The 18,485-nt window shown below is 35.9% G+C and overlaps 1 protein-coding gene and 1 long non-coding RNA gene across 11 annotated transcripts in view; one reads left to right on the top strand and one right to left on the bottom strand.

The window, feature by feature from the left end:
- The window catches only part of LOC148736978 (uncharacterized), a 323,637-nt gene extending 305,749 nt beyond the window's left edge, over positions 1–17,888 (top strand). For 2 of the 10 annotated variants that reach the window (XR_015997228.1, XR_015997227.1), the window contains exons 2-5: positions 12,748–12,824; positions 14,633–14,705; positions 17,340–17,390; positions 17,773–17,888. This is a non-coding gene — a long non-coding RNA (uncharacterized LOC148736978). The other 8 variants (XR_015997214.1, XR_015997220.1, XR_015997217.1 and 5 more) reach the window with 8 other exon arrangements.
- LOC148736979 (adhesion G protein-coupled receptor E1-like) lies at positions 3,615–9,427 on the bottom strand. Its single transcript, XM_088749220.1, has 9 exons — positions 9,178–9,427; positions 7,845–7,935; positions 6,845–7,007; positions 6,496–6,577; positions 6,319–6,353; positions 6,084–6,172; positions 5,523–5,643; positions 4,609–4,650; positions 3,615–4,484 (listed from the first exon to the last, which is right to left on the bottom strand). Exons 1-9 carry the CDS (start codon positions 9,425–9,427, stop codon positions 4,434–4,436), a joined length of 924 nt encoding a protein of 307 aa, XP_088605346.1. The 3' UTR covers positions 3,615–4,433.
- Positions 17,889–18,485: the final 597 nt, after the last annotated feature.

Raw genomic sequence — 18,485 nt, 5'->3', positions numbered from 1 at the left:
AGCGTTCTTTACGGTCAACAAAACAAAAGTATAATGTTCTTAGAAAGTTGTTTCTTAAAAAACGAAAAATTTCATACTATGGATCGTTCTGTGCCACCACTTTGTTGTTCCGCTTTCCGACAGAATTTTTGCCTGTTCTTCAGTGTACTACTCTGTCAAATTTTACGCGTTCCCTTGACCTCAGGTGGTTTAAATGGCATAGTACAGACATGATTAATAGGGATATTTTGCGCCAGTTGGGATCATTGATTGTCGTTATCAATGCAACATCTACACAAAATAAGTGACTCGAAAGGAAATGAAAATTGTGAATTAGTAAGGTAAATAATTAAATGTAACTTAGCTGGTTTCACCACAAATTTTATCGATAAATGAAACGACGAGGAAACGTTAAACTGAATTGATCTGTACTTTATCTAAATTTATGATTTTGAAACTAAACGTTGCGAATTCATTGAAAAAAAAACTGAAATCGATGAGTGATGCCATATTTCTGTCATGAGATCGATGGAAAACATGAATACTGCACTTGGGGTAAAACTCATTAAGTTCTGAAGAGCTTTGGCTTCCGTTTAGAGTAAAATGCTTTACAACGCAAGTCGATGAAAAGTCGAGGAAGCAGGAACTTAATCTAAACTGATGGAAAATAAAAAAATAAAGCCGACACAATGACCGTCGCTACCGGCATGAACTGATTGTGAAAATATCTTGTTCAAATGTGCCATCTGTCTATCGCAATCATTGTTTTCTGTAGAGCCTTTTTATAAAATGAGCTTGGATGAAAACCCTTCCCTTTTCATGCAAGATTGTCATAAATATTAAACGATGAACTTAATTCGTTTTTGTGCGAAGTAGATCTTACAATGTGTGCTTCTCGGCTGACATCTCGTCACAGCAACTTCAGAAGGTAGCTAGCCAGGCTATTGTGTTCTGAGAGCCTACGTATTATTTCTGAAAGGGGTTGCACCGAACGCCATTTATGACACAATAACTATGTATTATATCGTCGAGTTCGGTTTCATAACCGCATAATTTTGTCGTTGTGGTTAATTGTTTCCAAATCATTTTACGTCTTTACAAAACAAGCTTAAAGACTTCTCTTCCTTTGTTTTAACTATTATATTCAACAGACATTAAAAAAAAAACTGTTTCGTCGAGAGAGCCTAATAAAAGCCGCCGATATTATGTTCTTTCCGGCTAGCACAATAATTTTCTTCTCTTTATAAACGGACCAATGAGGCTGGAGGCTATTTCCACCAGATGTGGAGGAATGGTTCGCTTCATTAAGACAAAAAATTCAAGATAGTGAAGATAGCTTTATTCGCTCACGTTTTGTAATAGCGCAGATAGTAAAAGGTTGATAGATTACGGTGTTAATGAAAATAGTTCCAAGGAATCATGTTTAAAGGTAGATGTCTTTTGCGATTTAATATTTTTCCTATCGAAAGTTATTGTAAATGCCCCATCTTTTAAATGGAAAAAAAAAATAGCTCGTTGTAGTTGTTGAAGTCTACATCGTATGCAAATAACTTCGTTGGCGTTGGAATCAGGATAAACATGAAGGGAGGGGAGGGAGGGGCGTAGAGGAGTCGGTCAACACGCTAAATTATAATAAGATTCCAAACTTAATGACAGACTGAAAATATAACATAACATCGCAAAGCTTCCTCAGTGCTATACTGTTTCACGATGGATTTTACATATTTCCCATTGAATACGATCATATGCTCGGCTTGATGTGTCACCTCCATTTTTTTTTTTTTGTTTTTTTTTGTTTTTTTTGTTTTACGAATAGATCTTCTCTGCACGCGCCGAAAGCTGCGCTAGGAAATAGACAATTACTCGTGAGTTCAAAAATGTTTGCTTCTCGATCAAAGAAAAATTGGATATTTTCTGCAGAAAATATACAGGTATGCTTTACAAATGGCAGCATTGTTGTTGTGTTAGTTGTTTTTCACTGATTATGCAACATCTCCGAAGAATTGAATTGAATAGTAATGAAAAATGTAATTTGTGAATGCCATTGAGCTATTTCGGCTCACCATCGTATTTATGGATCAATTAAATGATGGAGAACTGCTCAGATGAAATAATCTGTTAAAAATATGGATGTTGAGATTTTATATTTGGAAACTATTCGATGTACATCGCGAATTAATTGAGAAATAGGACAATTAAAATCGACGAATGATGTCATACTGCTGTCATCGGATCGATGGAAAACATTAGCATTGCATCAGTTTTTTTTTTTTCTTTTTTCATTCAGTCTTTGGGTGGAATTCATTCATTTCTACAGGATACGAATGTTCTTTTAAAGGAAAAAATTTTACAAATCAATAAAATGAAAACTCAAGGAAGCAGAGGCCGAATTAAGAAGATAACGTAAAGATAAACCTGTCATGAGATGATCTGTCGCTGATGGCATTCATTGTAAAAATTCCTCGTATAAACTCGCGTCCTGGTTTCTATAGAGCAACATGACTTGGGGAGCTCGAATGAAATTCTCTCTTCCTTTTGTACAAGAATATTTCATTCCACAGGAAAAGCGTCTGACTTATTTCAAAAGGACGAGCTTTGTTTTACCGCGAAAGAGATCAGATACGTATTCTCGGCCGACATCTGTCACAGTATAACTTTGGAGAGTTTGTAACTAATCCACTGCGTTTACGTATAAGTTCTAAAAGGTGTTGCATATCACGTCAAAACACAACAATCATTAATTATATCGTCCACTTCAAATTTAAAACTGCATAACTACGTCATCTTGGTTAATCTTTTTCAACTCGTTTTGAGTCTTAACAAAAATAGAAATTACATATCAAAACAACCTTAAAGATAACTTCCTCTGTTTTCATTAATTTTTTTTATTGTACATGTTTATTTTCTTTATCCTCGTTTTTCCCATATTACGAAACTTAAGAACAGGCGTTTATTATAACAATTTGGTTTGTTTTGAAAGGGTCTTATAAAACCCGCCAGTTAGGTCTTTTTTTTTTTTTGGTTTAATTCCACTGGTTTTTACAGGATGTTTCATCACAGAAACATCTATATCTAACCATTCACTACTTGCCTCACATTTCTGTCACATAACCGACAGATGTAGTATAGACTGTACAGTATTTAAGTAGCGCACAGGTACTGGCATAGTTGTAAACATTTAACGGGAATAAAGCCGATTCATCTCCCAACTCATCAAGCTTACGAAATGCATAAGTTGCCTTCAGTAGATGCCGGTACGTTTATGTCCATTCTTGACTTAGTAATAACGCACTTACGACAGATTTTCCACCGTATTTGAAGTCTTTTTTGAAGGAGGTAATATGTAATACATATACCAATACTCGATCGCTTCTTACCAACAAGAGTCACCAATTCTCGTTTTTTTCTTCATAAAGGGACTAATGAGTCTAAAGGATATTTCTATCAGATGCGGATAGATCACTTCATTTAATGCATTGCGCATTATTCGCGGGAAATTCGAAGTGGCTGCTTGAACCTTATTTGGAAAACGATCAAAAATCAGATCGCTTGGCAAGGCAATTTTTTTTTATGACAATTTCGTTGAGAAGTACATTTGAAACATTTCAATAGTTTATTTCTAAAAAGAGTAAAGGTTTCCTTTAAATTCTCAATTATTTATTCATTTGTTTTTCAACTTTAAGTCTTTCCTATAGCTGCTATTACTACATAACGACAAACTGTTTGACAAGAGGTTCTGAGCTTATTCATTACTTAAAGGGTTAAATACTGTACCATTGTTTAAGAAGAGCTTACATTTGGCACTGAAGATTTCAAAAAAGCTAACCAAAAAATAGAAAAATAGTACTAATGATTTCAAAATCAAAAGACGACTAGAAACAAACACAATACTGTTTAAAAACAACTAAGTCTCAAAATGCATTAGACGAGGGCACAACATGTCGAGAGTAGCGTTAAACCGTTTGGAAAAATATCATTCAAGTAACAATTAAGCCCTGACCTCTAATTTAAGGGATGACAACTGGCCTCTGATTAGATATTACCAATAAATCTACAATTTTCTTCGACTAGTTTAGCATAAGTCTAAATATTACTTTATATCAACGATTAAAAATGGAACTAAGCCTTTCTGCGTTTAATCAATTTTTGAACGATCTCAAGGATTACTGACTTTGAAAAGCTGGCTTGCTTTGGTATAGAATCTTCGTAACTAAAGCCAGTAGTGACTGTCACACTACAAACGAGCTACTCCGACAGCCAACGAACCGAGCAAAACGAACTGACTTTAACGTCAGATTAAAACTGACGATTGCATTAAACATTTGACAGCTAGTGGCAGCCTGCTTGAAATACTATTTCAGTTCAAATTTATGGCAAGACTACAACTCAACTGCCCCCTCATCGCCAAAAACACTTGGATTGAATTGTAAGCCCTTCGTAGTGGAGTTTCCGATCTATGTAGATGGAAAAACAATGTTCAGCTTTCTTTTCAATCGCTCTTGAATCTGTTAATGACAATCGAAAACAATGTCAATTGTGTAGTTAGTACTGATATATTCAATGCAGTAAATTTAATGTATCTAACTTTATTTATCCGAAAAACCCATATCTGTTAAAAGCTCATCTCACCTGGCTGTTTCGCACACAGTGTAGAGCAAAAATCAGGAACCCCTAAGACAGAAAAATGCTCTAAAAATCACTAAGGTTTTTTTTTTTTTTTTATTTTTTATTTGTTTTTTTTTTACTGTGTGAAGAGTTGAGAGCGATTTAGAATTTCTTTGATAATTTAATTTAAATTATACTGCATTTACACACGCAAAAAATTTTAGTATAACCAGGTTAGGCTAAAAAGAAATTAGCGATTGAGAATTGAAAAACTGAGTTTTTTAAAGTTTTCGTCGTCATTCCAATATGCTAATCTGGACGTTGACAAACATTACGTCAAGCCACCTCTATGAAAAGGAAAACAAAACAAAAAATCAAAACAAGTTTAATTTAATAATTTAAGAGCCACTGACTGTAAATATCGAGAAACTGCCGAGAGTTGCAGAATTTTGTAGTTCATTTTATTATTCCTACAGTACTCTTTAGATAAACCTTTCTCCAAAAATTATATTAAAAAGTTCTATCGCGCTTTGTTTTCTTGGCAATATCGAAAAGTTCAAAATACGCGTAGCTGACTGTTGTTCTCTCCGCATCCTATAAAGCGATGGAAAATTATGCATTCTCGGCAACCTAGTGCAGTTTCTCGATAATAAGGGTCAGTTGCCCCCAAGCTTTGAGGTATATGTAGTAGTAGTATCAAAACGTTGATCAGTTATGTACAATAGATGACATAAAAACTAGATGGAGATTCTTTACCATAAATGATAATAGAGATTAATTACAAATTTCTCCCTTCTCCTCATGTTATTTATCCTTTTTTAGGACCAATTCGATCCCGCAATAATTAAAATGTACAACCATGAAAGCTGAGGGATTTGTACACCAGTACTTTCTAGTGTGATGAATTAAATTTCATAAATCACAAAATTAACGCTAACCTGCGTAGAGTTGAGGATGGTAAAAATGTAGGTGAAAACTTTGTGTAATGGTGACAGAAAACCAAACAGCCACGTGACACCCAGCAGGGGAATCATCACCACGCCCGCTTTAACGCCAAGTCTAAAAGATGAGAACAATTGCAACATGGCATGGGAGTTAGTCTTTCCTTAATTTTGTTCGCATTAATTTATCAAATTTAGATAACCCACAGATTCCGTATAAAAAGGAAGTAGGCGAGTATCATAGACCAAGGTGATACCAAGATATTAGGCCGACCGTGGGGGAAACAGTGAATTTTGTTTCTCCGCGAACCTCAATGATCCGCAAGGAGAAGCCGAGGAACTAAATTGGAAAACTCGTTTAAATTAGGAAAAACGAGAACGCAATTTTAAAAATTGCATTGCTTGGAGGAATGCATGTATATTTATTTGCATGTTTCACTTAAACATATATTTATCAAACTTCCATTAGCTTGTTTTGTTCTTGTTGTTGTTGTTATGCCCTGTTTTTTTGTTGATTTGGTGGTTTTTTTTTTTCGTGTGTGATATTTCAAAACATACCTTATTTGCTTGCCGTAGTTGTCTTCCGCCAATGGTTCTATAAGCGTAGTAATCTCCCTTATAGCTCGTACAAGTATCAAAATGTTGAGCTGAAAAAAAAATTAAAAAAATTAAACTTTATATTGGAAAATGGACGTCGGATCAAAATAAACACGAAAGTCAATTGTTCACGAATGTGTGACAAAGAAAAAGTTCCAATATACGAATCATCATATGATATGAGTTACAAACTTACGGTTCCGATATTAATGCCAAAAAAATCCAGATCAGCTTATTAGTCGAAGACAACCAGCAACTGGAGCAAAGGAAAGGCAAAAAAGTAATGAAAGAAAATTAATATAATTCCAGCCGATGAAACGGTATCTCTTTCAAACCATCTACAATCCCTGGCAGAAGCTAATGATTTTCTTACTATTTCTCACTGGTGTAGTTTTGGAGTCCATCTTTTCCAGAAACGATGCCCAGTGAAATGGCCACCAAGACGATTGGAAGGCCTTCAAATAGAGAGAAAGAAGAATGTAATGTATGTTGGGGAATCATATACCAAATAAGGCGGTAAATATTCATAAATACCCCATGACATGACGTGATACCTGTGTGTCTTGGTGTTGATATTGTACACCTTTACAACAAACAGGTAGAGATAAATTCCCTCGACCAGCATCTAACAGAAAGCGGCCATCAGGAAATACTGCAAAAGAGCTGCTGCTGTGATACAGGCAGTCTGCAAAAAAGAAAGAAAGAACACAGGAGTACATTACCCGGCTGTGAAAATAAATAAAAAAAAATTTCGTCAGTGAATGTGGGAACACGCAGCTCACCATGTTTTCGGTGGCGTTTATCCCGACAAGAAAGATAATCTGTCCAGCTCCAAGGGACACAGAAATACTTAAACGTACTTGTGACAGAGGTTGACGAACATCTCTGACGAAGAAACGAAAATAAAGAAAAAAAAAAAACAAAAACAAAGAGGAACGCACGACAAATCATATGATTATAATCAGAATCAAAATTAAAGTCAAAGGAAAAAAACCCAACATGCAATAAACACAAAATATGCCAATAAATGCATAAGATATTCGACATTCCCATTATATTCGGTTGCAAAGAAGTTGGAAGGAACGCTCTAAATAAAGACTTACTATTTCATAGTTACGTTTTATTTTTTAAATGTCCTTTATGAATTAAAGGAACTGAAAGCAGATGAGCCCTACTGTCACTGATAATATGTGGTACTTGTCCCTTATCAAATATTTCATTGCTTGGCTACCCAAGCAGGAAGATGGACCCATCTTGCCCACTCTGGATTATCCACTTAAATCCCTTGTTCCATTTTGCGTCCATAAAAACGCAACAAAAGAACTCGGCCAATATCCAGCCATCTTGACCTCACGATTGGTCAGTAACGAACATATATTTTACGGACTTAAGTCACTTATTATCCAATCCAATAAACACCAAGTTTTTTTCAAATTGTTGTTGCCAAGAGAGATTTGTACAATAATTTTTTTTTTTTTTCACGCCCGGTTTAATGCCAAGTCAAAAAGATGAGAACAATTTTAACACAGCATGAGAGTTAGCCTTTTCTTTATCTTCTTCACATTAATTTAACAATATCTTTATAATAAGGAAGTAAGCGATTACCATAGACCAGGGTGATACCAAGCAATTAAGGCTGACCCTGAGTTTTTTTTTTTTTTTTTTTTTTGGTGATTTGCTGTTCTTGTTGTTTCTATTTGTGTGTGATATTTCAAAACATACCTTATTTGCTTCCCGTAGTTGTCTTCAGCTAATGGTTCTGGGGCGCGATACCTCCTCCGGGGAATAAAATGAAACCAATTCGATCTAAATGCTGTTTAAGAGATTTTAGAGAGCATCACAAGATTAAATTTACCTCAGAGTTAGAACTTTTTGATTGGACACCTGTGATCAATGCTCCAGATGTTGAAGTAGCAACTTGCATATTAAACAGGGAACTGCAAAATCTTAGGGATAAGTGTTTCCCGGCGAGGAGAGTTATGATGTCTTCATGTGACCCCTACTGGATTACTCCACTAATTAAATATCTTCTAATGAAAAAGACATGAAAAATCCCAGGAAAAACCTGTAATAATTTTAATATTCATGACCCATGAAATGTTGTGTAAGGTGACCTAGAAGCCATGAAATACCCATGAAAATTGCATTTCATGGCCTTTCCAGAGGTACTGAAAAACCAATGAATTTCATGTCAAAAGAAATCATGGTGTCAAAATTCACTAGGTTTTAATGGGTTGTAGCAAATCATGACCCATGAATATCCTGTGAATATGTAAAAAATTCATTGACCATGAAAATTTTCCCTGAACTTTCATGACCTCTGCATGGCATTTTCATGGCACATGAAAGTTAATTGCCAGTTAGTTTTCATGGGGTTCTTGGGAATATGCAAGCACCAGGACAATTCCTTGGAAACCCCATGAATTTGGAATGAAAAAGTGGAGCAACTACAGAATACTCGTCCACCTCATTTATATGTGTCGGGAGGCTTTGAAGAATGAGGAATAACACAATAGACACTATTCTTATTTAATGACATGTGGCCGGGTATTCTGAAGTTTAGCCAAAAAAGTCTCCACTTTACTTGCACCAAAGATAATACAACAGTGTATAATTAGCTGTATGCTTGCAATACAATAACATCCTTGTGTGCTAAAATTCAAATGTAAGCTGTCAAGCAGCAATTTCATGTTATACTGTTTGTTTTTGTTGATTCTGCAAATAGAAATTCAAAGATTTCTACTCAATTTTGACTTAACACTGTTGGTAGTGAAGGGCTTAGTTACAGTTGAATAGTTGATTTTTTAATTAAAATCTTGTTGCAACTGTAACAATAAATTGTAATGAAGTTATCCTAAACTGCAGACTAAGGAGCTGTTTGTCTTTTTTTGCTGGGCTGGCAGCTTGTCAAACGTGACTAAAATAATCCTGAAATCTTCAGCTTACTGATAGATTTACTTCATTGTAAAGTGTAAGCTTAAGAAATTGTGGCATGCAATTGACCGATTCGATTCTCAGTCTTGATCACGTACAGAATATTGCAATTTGTACTCACCACAAACTTTCAAAATGGTAGCTTTATAAACGGCCGCTCGACCCTTGTACCGGCCAGTCGATATGTGAACTGTTGTCCCTGCTTTTAACTCCACGGTACCAACGACTTGCTTTTCATATATACCACTCACGCTTTTCTTGTTTTCCCATTGAACAACGGTAAAACCCATCTTTAGAGATGTTCTATTAAGCAAAACAGTCGAGAAAGGAAATAGCTTAACGCACGAGCGATTAACTGATGAAAAGCACATTCAAAGATCAGCGCCAAATGGAATTTTCTTTGTTTTCGATCACGGGTCTGATCACGTGGATATTTTGGGAATTGTCATTGGCTAATAAAGAGAGTCCGCTGATTGCTAATAAAGAGAGGCCCCTATTGCCGTCTCAACTTTATCGTTCGAAACGACCTTCGATCGAAACAACCTTCGATCGAACTGAGTGGCATTCTTCTGAACGGTTCGCAGCTTGTGGACGATGGATTATCCTTGGATCCATCTTTTGAAGATGATATAAATAATGATGTGAACGCACTCTATGCAAAAATAATCGAGAAGAATCGAACGTACAACAAATGAACGATCTGTGGCCAAAAGTTGTCGAGGAAACAAAGACTTGAAACCCTGAATCGAGTTGTGTTTACGGCAAAGGTGAGAAATAACACAAGCCAATCGCATGTTAAGATTTACTAAAATGATAAACATATGTACATGTATGTATATCTCTTGGTACATTTTGTATAGTATACTTTTATCAAAACAAAGTTTTAAGCCTCTCAAATTACTCCTTGTCTTAAAACCTTTACATTCAAGGTATTGAGAATTTCTTGGAATTATTTGATTGCCATTCATGGGGCATGAAATTCGTTCTGGTGACTTTTAGGGGAAATTAATGGGTCATAAAAGTAGGCTTTTAAAGAAATTCATGGGTCATGGAATTCATTCTGGCGACTTTCAGGGGAAATTAATGGGTCATGAAAGTAGACTTGCCTCTAATTCGTGGAAAATTCAGGGCTTAAAATAACCCCATGAATCTTCATTTTGCAGTATTCATGGGCCATGAAATGATCTTCATGGGCTTTTTTACTAGAAATGTATGGAATTTTTGTAAAACTACAGTTCATGGTGACTGTAAGATGTTAGAGGTGTGCTTTCTGTAAAGTAAAATAACAGATTGGCTTATGTCAGTAATATGATTAACAAGGAGAAACTTAATTACATTAATGGCTGGAAAATATTCCTATTCTTTGATTTCTATATTGTTTTTAGCACATAGTGCTAAACTAGAGAATCTGTCTGAAGCATGATCTTGCTTTAACAGTGTAAATGGTTGTAAATTCTCTGTTATGTGATTATTCAATGTTTATATGGTTGTACCATCAATGTTTATTGCTGCTACTCCAGTAGGTGCCGTTAGTAAGACTGTTGGTTTCTCAGGATTTATTGAAGCATAATTATTTATTACATTTTTGCAACAGTGTGGTATATTGTTTTAATCAAATGACTTTTTCCAGAACCACCACATCCAGTTATAAACAGATAAATTGGTTCAACATTTTGTGACTTCAGACTGTTGAGGTTTTTCAGTTTATTTCTAGTCCACGAAAGTGCCCTGTTGTAAGCTTTGCGTTGCATGTTATTTAATGATCTAACTGATTGACGCAATTTGTCATCAGATATTTCCGTTGGCTGATTATACAGTGTTATTGCTGATGGACCACAATTTTCAGTAATTTGAGAATTTGCAGCAAGCTGTGAGGGTACTTGTTCATTAAATACCTCATCCGCTGATGATTCATCTTGGAATTCTAGTTGTAGTTGATCAGCATTTTCTTGATATTTATAGGGTCATATGAATGTGTGACAGTGCCATGGTTGTTTCGTAGCCATTCTAGTGCTTCTGTGACTGCTTCTAAGTCAGGTTCAAAGATTGCTCTGTTATGTTCTACAGTGTCTTGTACTCCTAGTTCATTGAATTTTGACACATATTTGTGATCACTTCCAAGGAAGTTAGATTCATCCCTCCATGGGTAATATAGCATTAAGTAGATGATGGAAAAACACTTCAGGTTGTTTTCTTTTATGTGGTTTATGATATCTGAAAACAGCTTTGACTTTTCTACATTTCATAGTTTCATTAGTATTCATCAATGATATCTTTTTAGGCAAATATGATGAATCTCTAAAACTGCTATTACTATGTTGTATTTCAAAAATCTGATCTATAAGCACTTCTGGTTGTGCATCAATAGTTTTACTGTTTTCTATTCTATAGTCCTTGCAGTAAGAAGCTACAAATTGTGTATGACAAAGGTTATCTACAGCAGGAATAGGGGCTGGTCTAATACAGTAGCATTCGATGATGTTGGATTAGAATATACACTGTACTGTCATCATCCAGGTCATTAAGTTCTTGTTTTGTCTGTTAAGTCAGTCTCAACAAATAATGTTGCAGGGAAAATTTTCCTTAGCCAGAGTTCAGGTATACAGGTCTTTTTAAATGACAACTCATAATTAGAGCCTGGTGAAACAGCTAGTGCTGAGTAATACTGTTCTTCTGTAATACCAACAGAGTTGAAAATATCATGCTGAGTTAGTGAAGAATCATAGCTAGATTTACTTGGATTTAGTACCTCATCTATTTTCTGTTTTACCAAGGAAAGGACTTCTTTTTGTTTCTCCAAAATCATTGCATAGTGGTTCTGCAACAAGGTTTAATTTTCACTATTGCTTAAATAGTGCTTTACTGCGAAGGATCGTGCACATATACGTTTCATAACCGCAGTTCATATATATGTATTTCATATGTTTGTTGTTTGATTTATCATCTACGGGTTTATGTCGAATTAATTTGATGGCCTGCTCCCAGTTGGCTTGTTAGCTCAATTGGTAGAGCGCTGCACTAGTATCGCAGAGGTCAGTGGTTCGAATCCCGTACAGGCCTGAATTTTTTTCAGGTCTAATTTTCACTATTGCTTAAATAGTGCTTTACTGCGAAGGATCATGCACATATACGTTTCATAACCGCAGTTCATATATATGTATTTCATATGTTTGTTGTTTGATTTATCATCTACGGGTTTATGTTGAATTAATTTGATGGCCTGCTCCCAGTTGGCTTGTTGGCTCAATTGGTAGAGCGCTGCACTAGAATCTCAGAGGTCAGTGGTTCGAATCCCGTACAGAACTGAATTTTTTTCAGGTCTAATTTTCACTATTGCTTAAATAGTGCTTTACTGCGAAGGATCGTGCACATATACGTTTCATAACCGCAGTTCATATATATGTACTTCATATGTTTGTTGTTTGATTTATCATCTACGGGTTTATGTCGAATTAATTTGATGGCCTGCTCCCAGTTGGCTTGTTAGCTCAATTGGTAGAGCGCTGCACTAGTATCGCAGAGGTCAGTGGTTCGAATCTCGTACAGGCCTGAATTTTTTTCAGGTCTAATTTTCACTAATGCTTAAATAGTGCTTTACTGCGAAGGATCGTGCACATATACATAAGAGTAGAATTTGTAAAAAAATTGACCAAAGTTAAATCTGCATTGAATGTTCTTGTATTTCCTACAGGTTTTAGAATGGCTGTGCTTCTGGTACTTTTTTGCTATTAAGTCATGCAGTTCAGCATCTTCCTCCTTAGTTGGCAAGTAAGCCTGTACATGTTTATCTATGTAGTCTATATATTATATATGCTTATTTATTGTCATGGTTTAGCTTGGAGCAGTCGTCACACCATATAAGGGCATGTAAATGGGGACTCCCTCCCATCTGAAATTCAATACGAAGAGCATAGTACACTATTTTACCAAACAGTTTAGCATTAGTGAGCAACACTTCAGTGAAGAATGTTTCAACTCTGTACTGGAAGTGTTTAGCAACTTCAACAGGATTAAGATTGAGCATTTCTTTTGACACTTCTCACTGTAAGACAGTGAATCAACTTGTTCATCAGTTAGATTTGACTTGTATTCTTGCTAATACTTGAAAAAGCTCAGGCCATCTTAAATCAGCTCAAGACAATTTCATAAACCTTGTTGCAATGCCAAGTTGTTTAACCATTGCAATTACTTCATACATGAATTTTTGCCAGTATGGTGGTGTTCCTGGTATTTGCCTCAGAAATAAAATGCTTGATGTTGGACAATAAGGTTCACTTAAATCTCTGAGGATTGCCATCGTGTCGTATACAAACCTCGCAAACTTTAAAACACGTTCTCTAGTGATACCTGCGAAAGTATTTAGTATAATTTCCGGTAAGATTTTCGCGGACAATCTGATCGATTTCTCTTACATTGTGTGCTGAGACTGAAACTTTTCACCTCCAGCAAATCTCCATAGCACGGTCCAAACAAACATAGTTAGCAACTCAGCTACTAGTATATGTCCATGTTAAAACACACGAAAGAACTCTAAAGCTCACTTCACTCTGATTGGGCAGAAAAAACACAAAGATTTTCTGGCACCAATCAGCTGGCAGAACGACTGCGACCGTTTGGAACTAGTTTTGTAAGGCAATGTCCCCAGGGGCTCTTCCTGCCCTAACTTGAAATTGACTCAGTCCCTGGGTCTCGGAGGATGTAGGTAATATAGCATAAGTAGATACATACATACATTAGTTGACCACTCCCACATCCATGGGGCTTTTCAGGGCCAATCTTACAGCCACCCATCCCATCCCAGGGGAGGACATCCACCACACAGTAATCTCGTGCATGGGAAATTAAAAAAACAGTTCAGGTTGTTTTCTTTTAATTGGTCTATGATATCTGATAACGGCTTTGACTTTTGTACTTTTCATAGTTTCATTAGTATTCATCAATGATATCTTTTTAGGCAAATATGATGAATCACTAAAACTGCTATTACTATGTTGTATTTCAAAAATGTGATCTGGAAGCACTTCTGGTTGTGCATCAATAGTTTCACTGTTTTCTTTTCTATAGTCCTTGTAGTAATAAGCTGCAAATTGTGTGAGACTAAGGTTATCTACAGCAGGAATACAGTAGCATTCAATGACGTTGGATTAGAATATCTCTGTACTGTCATCATCTAGGTCATTAAGTTCTTGTTTTTGTCTGTTAAGTCAGTCTCAACAAATAATGTTGCAGGGAAAACTTTCCTTAGCCGGAGTTCAGGCATACAGGTCTTTTTAAATGAGAACTCATAATTAGAGCCTGGTGAAACAGCTAGTGCTGAGTAATACTGTTCTTCTGTAATACCAACAGAGTTGAAAATATCATGCTGAGTTAGTGAGGAATCATAGCTAGATTTACTTGGATTTAGTACCTCATCTATTTGCTGTTTTACCAAGGAAAGGACTTCTTTTTGTTTCTCCAAAATGTTAGTTTTATTAGTTTCATCCAAATCATTGCATAGTGGTTCTGCAACAAGAGTAGAATTCGTAGAAAATTGACCAAAGTTAATTCTGCATTAAATGTTCTTGTATTTTCTACAGGTTTTAGAATGGCTGTGCTTCTGGTACATTTTTACTATTAAGTCATGCAGTTCAGCATCTTCCTCCCAACTTGGTAAGTAAGCCTCTACATGTTTATCTATGTAGTCTATATATAATTATGCTTATTTATTGTCATGGGTTAGCTTGGAGCAGTCGTCACACCATATAAGGGCATGTAAATGGGGACTCCCTCACATCTGAAACTCAATACGAAGAACCTAGTACATTATTTTACCAATCGGTTTAGTATTAGTGAGCAACACTTCAGTGAATAATGTTTCAACTCTGTTCTGGAAGTGTTTAGCAACTACAACAGGATTAAGATTGAGCATTTGACACTTCTCACTGTAAGACAGTGAATCAACTTGTTCATCAGTTGGATCATTGACTTTTATTCTTGCTAATACTTGAAAAAGCTCAGGCCATCGCACAGTGAAACGAACTCAACCGGGGCCACCCAACGTTTTTTAGCCAATTACAAGACAAGTACGGAACAAAAGAATGGGAGTTCGTTCATCAGCGGTCAAATTAAACTGCTCGTTTGACTGGAGTCGATGTGAAGACATGCGAAAGCTTCTAGTTTTTTACGGTGAAATAAATATGTTGTTTATTTCGTTTACGGTAAAAGCGAATAAAAATTTACCTAATAGCTGCCGGTAATTTTGAAGACTGAACAGCCTCAACGTACGTAAGTAACGAATAATGCTGGGTAAACCAATGAAATTTCTTTTTCGAAACACGGTCTGGAATGTTGGAGACAAAAACTTGTATAATTTACCGAGTATTGCTGCCGGGAATTTTGAAGACTGAACGAACCCAACGTAAATTTACCAAATTACGGCTGAGTAAAGTTTTATAACAAAAATTTTTCGAAATAGGGTATGGAGTTTTGAAGAAGAAAGCTTGTATAACTTACCGAATTTTGGGGCCGGGAAGTTTGAAGACTGAAGGGACTCAGACTTAAGAAATTTACTAAATTACGAACGAGTTAACTTATAAAATATATATTTCGAAACACGGTCTGGAATGTCGAGGATGAAAGCTTATATAATTTACGGAATAATGCGGCTGGGAATATTGAAGACCAAACGGACTCAATACAAATGTATTTGCGGAATTGACAAGGCTTGAGATTTTGAAGACGAAACGGTTTTACCTCAAATCAGTAAATGTTTGAAATACTTCCCGACTTTCAAACTACAACGCAAACGGAATCAACCACCGGTAATACATGCAAAGACTAAATTTGAAATTTTCTTTGTCCTTGTGATTGGTTACTAAAATTCCCGGTAAAATTGTAGATACGGCCGTTTTTCAATGATGTTTTAAAAATATACTTGTGTTGAGCCGGTTTCGCCTTGAGGTTTAGCCGGCCGTAATTTGATATATTTATTTACATTGATCGAGCCCGTTTCGTGTTCAAAATTCGCGGCCGCAATATTCAATAAATTACAGAAGCTCTCGCCTTCGGCATTCCAGGCCGTGTTTCGGAAAATATATTGTATAAAGTGAGTCGGCCGCAATTTGGTAAATTTAACTTTAGTCAGTTTAGTCTTCGAAATTACCGGCCGCCATTCGGTAAATATTTATTCACCTTTACCGTAATAGAAATGAAAAAAAAAATTTTTTTTTTTGCTCTAAAAAAACTATAAGCTTTCGCATACCTTCACATCTGATCTAGTCAAACGAACAGTGAAATTTGACCCTTATAGTGATTGATCCGCTGATGAACGAACTTCAATTTTTTTGTTCTAAACTCGTCTTGTGATTGGCTAAAAAACGTTGGGTGGCCCCGGTTGAGTTCGTGTCACTGTAAATCAGCTTAAGACAATGTCATAAACCATGTTGGAATGCCAAGTTGTTTAACCATTGCAACTACTTCATACATGAATTTTTGCCAGTATGGTGGTGTTCCTGGTATTTGCCTCAGAAATAAATATGCTTGATCTTGGACAATAAGGTTTACTAATCTCTGAGGATTGGCTCTTAATCGAGAAGCAGTGCCAGATTGCCCATCAACCTTCTTTAGAGCAATATTTATACTATCTGATACTTTCTTTTGTTCAATTATGAATAATTGTGCAATAAAGAGGTATTCAGGGTTTGTGGCAAACCTTCCAATGTAATGTAAAATTCCAGCATTAAAATATTTCACTGGTGAAATTGTAACTTGTCGTTCTGCTGTGTACCCATACCTGCCTTTGGGAAACAATACTGGAAATGCTAGTTCTTCGCATTGTTTGTCAACCATAAATAAGACAGGATGTTTGTTTTCTCCTGATACTATACTGTAGACTTCATTTCCTGCTGACTTCCCACTATCTGTAATAACTGGATAGTTTGGTATAATTGACTCTAAGCATGTGTCGCATACTGGGGCTCTAAGGGGTCATCATTTTCTTCTTCGTTACTATTTAATTGATCATTTTCTCTTGCATCATACTCCAATGCAGGATCACTATCTGCTGTTACATTGTTTGATGTACATGTAGCTTGTTGATTTGTATCATTATCATCTGCTTCATTTTGTAAAGCTGTGATGTTGCTATCAATATTGTTAATTACAATTACTATATCTTTGTACAATGGATTATGTGTACTTTGAGCCAGTGAAGACCTTGCTGTATTAACTCTGGTCATACTGCTTGAAAATAACCATGTCCTCTAAATTGTAACTTTCTTTTTAACTTTATGATTATTATACCAGATCTGTCTGGTGGACGAGGGAGTTGATTACGTGTCTGCTCACATTCTACAGGTACATTGCATATTGCACCTTTAATTTTTCTCTGTTCTCCTTTAGGCATGACCACAATCTTCTCAAATACTATGCATTGAGCTATTAGTATTTCTTGTAGTTTTTCTGGTGAGGATAGTTCTGTGGGTATTTCATCCACATACATATTGTTCACTACAGCCTGACATGGGAATTTTCCTTTTATAACCTTTGAATGACATGTGTTTTTGCCTGTGTTTTCTCATGACGCATTTCCTTTCAAGTTCAGTAATTTTACATGAACAGCAAATAAATTGTATATCATATTCCAAAATCTGACATTCTTGCTTATTTTGAATGATATTATTAATTTCCCCTACTAGATTATTCACACCACAAATGTGTTCTGTCTGTTTCATTGCAGGTGAATGACTTTCTTCATATGTTAGAAGAGAAAACAATTGCTTTACTTTTGTATTTTGTTGACAAATAAAAGCTATACAGTAACTTGAAATCCACATTAAAAAGCCTGTTTTCCCACTGTGGTTCCTTAATCAAGGTCTCTAATTTACGCAAGGAACGCCTGGGACCATGACCCCCTTTTGGCGATTAAAACGGCTTGAAATTTCAGACTCGGGCGTCTCCACGGAAGCCTGAGTAACTAGGCTCTTATTTTCTAATACCCTACACGTTATTTCTGAAAAGGTGTTGCAACGAGCGTTATTTATGGCAGAACAATCATGAATTATATCGTGCATTCCTATTTCATAACCGCGTAATTTTGTCATTGTGGTTAACTGTTTCCAAATCATTTTGAGTCTGAACAAAACTAAAAACTACATTCAGAAACAAGTTGAAACATATATCCTCCTCTGTTTTTACTCATATACTTACTTTTATTAGGATGTGGACAAAACGTGGGGTAGGCCCTCGTGTTGGCCATAGCCTACCATGTGGTCTACCCTGCGGCCTACCGGTGGTCAGATTTCTAAAAACAAAAATGAAATCAGAAAGAGTAGAACGAATACGCTGGCGTACAATTCTACGTCTCGAAAATTGGTATACTAAGAGGTCGCTAACACGATTTTCAACGTTCAAGGGAACGAAACAATGCAATTATTACAGCACTCACCCAAG

Source organism: Stylophora pistillata, chromosome 2 (genome assembly GCF_964205215.1).
Source record: "Stylophora pistillata chromosome 2, jaStyPist1.2, whole genome shotgun sequence".
Classification (NCBI taxonomy): Eukaryota; Metazoa; Cnidaria; class Anthozoa; order Scleractinia; family Pocilloporidae; genus Stylophora; species Stylophora pistillata.
The sequence above is the reverse complement of the archived record's forward strand: the minus strand, read 5'-3'. Positions and strand labels throughout refer to the sequence as shown.